The sequence below is a fragment of the Empidonax traillii genome, unplaced genomic scaffold (genome assembly GCF_003031625.1).
Source record: "Empidonax traillii isolate 1590-97213 ecotype Southwest subspecies unplaced genomic scaffold, ASM303162v1 scaffold196:size3368384, whole genome shotgun sequence".
Classification (NCBI taxonomy): Eukaryota; Metazoa; Chordata; class Aves; order Passeriformes; family Tyrannidae; genus Empidonax; species Empidonax traillii.
In genome coordinates, this window is record NW_020955389.1 from 2107275 (window position 1) to 2113274 (window position 6000).

Sequence of the window (6000 nt, forward strand, 5' to 3'; positions counted from 1 at the left end):
CCATGTCCCAAAAGGAAAAAAATCTGCATTCAAGACTCTGCAAGCTCATTAGAAACAAGGAATGTTCAGATCTGTGAAGAGGGCTGTTAGTCTTTGTCTTTACCGTTTCAGTGTTCTAATTTCTTCTGCCTCTTATCCTTGGTTGTTGTGCATCAGAACCTGTGGTTGAAAATACCTGATGTACAGGCAACTTTTCTGCCCTTTCTTATGGCATTAAAATCAACCATGCTGGAAAAGCATTTCAGTCGAGCATTTTTGTGTTGATACTTGGAATGCTAACATAGCTATGTTTCAGTTAGAGGAAAATTACCTGCTATTGCATTATTTATATTTATATTTGGTCTCAAAAAGCATGCTGTTGTGTTCTGCAGCCTATCTTTATGATCCAGAGAGACTTGAATTGTGGAGCTTTTCTTTTGAGAAAAACAAACAAACCATCCAAAAACTTGATTTGCTTGAAGAATTAAAATAAATAGAATTTCCATGTACAGGCTGCTGACATCTAACAGATGTATTTCAAGGGTGTATATGTTTAAGAACAACTAAATTATATTTATGTAATACTTAACTATGCTCATGAAACTCTTCTGTTAGATGACCTGTGAACTTGAATTGTGTGGAAAACTACTCTGTGCAGTACCTCTTTCAGATTACAGTGTGTGTGTGAGGTTTGAACCCTTAAAAACAGTAGTTTTTGAGTTTTGGCTTCTCAAAGTTAGACAGTTTGTTAAAAGTTACTCTAACTTTTCATAGTCTCAGCTCAAAAACAGCTGTTGCAACACCTGACCCAGGACAGAGAATAAGTTGCTTACCTAATGTGTGAGAATCTTAATTCCTGATGAAGTAGAAGGGATCACAGTAAAATTTACCCCTTAGCTTCAGCGCTGAAACTCCATTTGTGATATCAGCAGTAACCGAAGTGCAATCAAAGCTGATTGTCTGAAAATAGTCAGAAGGAAATTCTTTTGATTGGCAGCTCCCAGTTGCTAATGTTTTCTGCGCTTGTGTGAAAAACTTGGTATTAGCAGCTGTTTGTGGTAAATCTTCAGAATGGCAAGTAACAAAAACTTGGAGCAGAATAACAGCAGGGGAAGTTGTGTCTATATTCTAAGTTTACAAAATCCTTCTGAGCTTATACAAAACCATCCACTATCTGTGGCGATATTAGGACTTGAGTAACTCCCTAACTGTTATGGAAGGACAGCTGTTTGGCTTCTCAAACAATTAACTTTGTTGTGTCAGTCTTACTTCCTATTGAATTGTCACACCCATGTGCATTATCTCTTCCATGCCACTGAATTCTGAAAATATAGCACTTAACTCCATGGACACTCTGGACAGGCAGATGATTTATGGGTGGAATGACCATGCTTTTTGTTTCTTTCATGTAAATGGCAAGTTTGTGTTTATTTGCAAAAAGTTCTCAAAATGAGTCAGGATTGCTTTAGCTGTGTTCTGAAGTGGAAATTTAAGTTCCTCTTTTTCTTAGATTCTGGCAGAAAGTGATTTGTTCTGGATTCAGCTGATAAAAGCCACTTTTCCTGTTCTTCATTACATGAAAGATCTTTCATGAGATTTGGCTAGCCTTAAGGTTTAGCCAAATCTACTCAAAATGGTGGGGGGTTCTGGAGAGTTTTTTTTTTGGTTGGAACTACAACTTTTGCAAGCTTAGGAGCTGCAGTCATGCAGAACTCAAGGTTTTCCTGGCATCTTTGAGGTGTTGTGTTTCAGTCCAAAATCATCTCTTGAAACTTAAATAATGAGGCTTTCTTGAAATAAAACTTGTGTTAACTGTAAGTACACTTTTGTCAGTACTTCCAGCTTTTGCAGAAAATCATAAAGGCTCCAATTTTTCCTATAGGACAATGGAAACTTTGGCCTGTAATGTGATTGGTCTGCGAAGGCTTCTCAGGAAGTACTAGGTTTTTCCTTCAAATGGTGCAGCACATTAATTTCTTTTTCTTGTTTTATTTTGGGATGACTTGCATCTTCATAATTAAAGAAAGAGAAAGCCCTGAGACCCAAGACTGTCTATTGTAAGTATAACACTTTTTTCTTTCCAGCCTCCTAGGACAGATATTGCTTGGGGATTTTAATGTTTGTTGCTGTTTTAGTTGTTCAGGTACTTGCATTTGACAGCTTTATGTGTCTATAACTGTGGTTCTGTTTATATGCTGAACATTCTTCTGAGATTTCTATCTAGTAAACTGTGGAGCAAAGAATTATTTTAAAGCACAAAACCTTAATTATGCCTTTCCACATGTAAATGTTTGTATATCTGTGTAGTGGAGGGATGTATAGTCAGTATTTTAGTTTCTCACCTTCCCAGGCTAAACCATCTGCTGCTTTTCTGTCAGCTTTACGCGGTCACTGCTGAGCTTCAGGCAGTATGCTAAGAAGCTAAATCAGCAGCCTAACACAGCACCATTGCAGATGCAGCTCTACCAGTGCTGAAATTGCTTGGCTGCATCACAGGAACATTCTTCCTCTCGTTATTATAGTGGACTTGGAGTAGCAATGATGTATTCAAGGTGAATTCAGTTGTTGGGGTGTCTTTTCCCCCAGAAACTGAGAATGTGAGTCCAGACTGTTGTATGTCAATGAAAATAAAAGTTGTGATGAAAAGTTGAAAGTGTGGGATATAACTAGCTCACAGTGGAAATGAAAATCCTGTTGTACAGGTACTTATGATGATGTACAGGAAGCAGAGTACATAGGCAGATATGGGAATACTGATAAAAACCAATGAGATGATTAAAACCCAAAATGGTTATACAGTCAGTCATCACAAGAAATAAGTCTTTCACTTCTACTTTATCTTCTTAGCCTGTTCTCCCAAGAAACAAGGCTTACGTTCCGGCTTTGTCATCTGTTCCCCAGTATCTTTTGAACCTCGCAGTCTTTTTGAACCAAGTTGATCAAGGGTGCCTGAAAATACAAATCTGCACAGAGAAGAGTGATGGTGTCAGTCCTGTACTGAGGGAGGTGCTGCAGGCTGAACTGGACCCTGAAGAATCAACACACAAGGAAGATACATAAAAGCATTGGTCAGAGGCAACCCTCTAAGAAACTGGACTTCGTTATCTGCTCTCATGGTTTTGTGTTGATAAGAAAATTAGTGCAAGACATGTCATTCAAGTATGTGAACAATTATGAGATGTTGCCTTCAGCAGATGTGACTATCACATGTGGATCTTCTCTTTTTAGAAACACTGGTAATGGAGCTCCTTGAAAGAATTTGAATAAGTTGTGAAAATTTATAGGTCTCCTCAAAATCCAGTGGATTCAAGCACTCCGAAATTATATTTGTACCTCAGCAACAAGAACAGATCCATGTGGCTATGGGCAAGTGTTTTTAGTGAAAGACACTTTCTATAGATTTCTTTGAATTTCTTGTAAAAAATGATCATTAAAAGTAATACTCAGTAGCTAAAGAGGTTCTTTCTTCAAGATCATAAAATCCTGTTTTGGAGGAGTAATATAAAGGATTCATGGGACAGAAAGTGAGACTTGACTAAGGTGACAGAAGGTGTGGCAGCAAAACTATGAAAAGAATGGTGGAATGCAGGAGCCTGTTACAAATACCTACGTCTTAAGAAAACAGTCCTGTGTGTACTGCAAGCTCAGTGTCTCATGGAGAATTTGGGTTAAGAATGTGTGCATGCTACAAACACTGTATCTTTGGATATGTGGTGACTTGGAATCTTTTAACTGTGATGTATCTTACAGAACGAGAAGGGAGAAATTAAAATACCTGATTATTAAAGTGAAGAATCTAGATGTGAACCTTTGGTAAACAAGTCAGCTCTAACTTCTGCAGGAGTCCCAGCATCACAGGGTACCACATGTCAGAAACACTGCAAGGTGTGCTTTTTCTCTGCCTCAGCAATCATTTTGAAGCAATCAGAAACTTTTACTTCTAATACAAACTGATTATTCATACTATCGATGTCTCCTTTATCCTGCTCTACCAGTACTGCATTTTGCTTCACTGAAGATCAAGTTGTGGGAGGCCAATTTGGAAGACACTGATAGAGTTTGTTTGTCCAAAAGAGACTGCAATTTGGCATTACAAAATTTATTTGTATGTTTTAGTTGTGGTGGTTTGGGTGTTTTTACAAGTAGAAAAGCTTTTCACCTGAGTAAGTTTTCGGAGATGGCAATTCAGATTTAATTTTGGGAACTGCAATGCAGAATTATACAGAACTTCCTGAAACGTTCCCGTGGACATATTACCAATTACAGAAATAATTCTCCCTCAAGATCCAATAAATTCTTTGTGCTCTGTCACTTAAGATAAAAGAATCAATTCTGAATTTGTTTGGCCTTTATTTTTTCATTTTAAATAACTGATTTCTCTTGCTGCAGTTTGCAGATGTGTGTAGTAGAGCATGAACAAAAATTTTACTGCATTTGTGGAATTAAGTAGTAAAGTTTTGTGAATGAACATAGAAAGCATGGATATTCTTAAATTAGGTGCAATGTGTAAAGTATAAGTCTAGTATTATTTCAGGATATAAATTAATGAGATACTCCTGTTATTGCTGCTGGATCTGCAATCTTGTTCTAATGTTCATTTTATCAAATGTTCCAGTGAGAGTGAAATGTGAAAGCATGTTCAAAGAGCCAGGAACAAAAATGTATGGATTTTGTGAAAGTGAAGGATGAGTTTTCTTGGAAATCACCTGGGACAAAACCTGACAAGTATCTGAAATGTACACTAAATGTCTAAAGAGGAACAGGTGCTTCAGAGGATGAGGTTTGACATATTTAGAATGTTTTACACCAACATCTGCATTTTCTTCCTTGCTGCAGAATTAAAAAAAGTTCCTTTGTCAGTGGGGAGAACACTCCAATGCTGTTATTGTTTGTAAACCAAAATTTAAAAAGACAAATGGTTTGGATTCTGAGTGTTTCCCAAAGGGACATGCCATGTACAGTATCCTTTCTCAGCTCATCAAAAGTTGATTAACCAGAGGTGGTGAGTGCATGTAACCTGTTTTACTGTATGATCGTGTTGCCTTTGAAGTCACTTACGTAAGGAAATACCTCTGTTTCCAGATGTTTGTTTTTGGAGGAGTACTGCTTTCTGTAAGAAGGGCATCTGCATACCTTGAGAGTTTCCATATAGTAAAACTGTCAACAAGGTATTTTTGTTATAATGACAGAATTCGATGTCTGGGGCAGTTTTTGGTTGGTTTGTTTTTTTTTTTTTTTTTTCTTTTCAGCAGTTCAGAGGAGAGCACCTTAATGGAAGACAGGGGAATGAAAGATGCTGAAGTTTTAAGACTTCAGTAAGAGAGTTAAATCAAAGTTCACCTGAGTATATGAATTTTCATCATGTGATGCCTTTGTACAGTGATATAATTGGACAGATTAAATGCTTCTTTCAGCTCTTTTTGAGGTAATTGCACATGTGTTCAGGAAGAAGGAGAGCAGGAAACCAAACACTGCTTTTTTTTCCTGAGACCTGTTGGCCAAAATAGAGATGTTCGGAAAACTTTTTACTTTGAGCAAGAGGCAATAAATGATGGGGAAATGCCAACATACATGTTAGGCAAATGTTTGCTGGGCAACAGCAAAATCCAGTGTTTTACTACTGTGAGTCAGCTCAGGCAGAAGGCATAGAATAGGGTATGAGCCCTATTAAAGCTATTTCTGGGCTGCCTAGCTTTATTGTTGAAATTAATTTGGCACAAAGAGAAGTAGATTAATGAATTTTTTTTTTTACACAGCCTGTGGAATTTTTCTCGCATTACAATAAGCTGCGGAGTTAGCTTGTAGTACTGCTCTTACAACATTATAAAAGAAAAGTGTATTGTAGGTGCTTAGTTATTAGATGTGCTAATCTGCATCTTTCAACTTAAAACTTCTGTGTAGCACCACGAGTAAAGAAAGCTTCACTGTGGTGGTTGACATGGAGTCAAGAGGAGGAATCCAGTCTGAAGATAAGCTGCAGCTATTTAACAGCACTGATGGCAAGTTCTTCCTCCAGTGAAA

General features: G+C 37.4%; 1 protein-coding gene across 4 annotated transcripts in view; it reads left to right on the forward strand.

Annotated features, from left to right (window-relative positions):
- Positions 1–6000, forward strand: part of LOC114058940 — a 31763-nt gene that overhangs the window by 5334 nt on the left and 20429 nt on the right. For 2 of the 4 annotated variants that reach the window (XM_027886834.1, XM_027886835.1), the window contains exon 3: positions 2003–2036. The exons of 1 other annotated variant lie outside the window; for it this stretch is intronic. In XM_027886834.1, the coding sequence (XP_027742635.1) occupies positions 2003–2036 (34 nt within the window). Of the gene's footprint in view, positions 1–2002; positions 2037–2826; positions 3865–6000 lie in introns of those variants that run through there. One more of the 4 variants, XM_027886836.1, reaches the window with a different exon arrangement.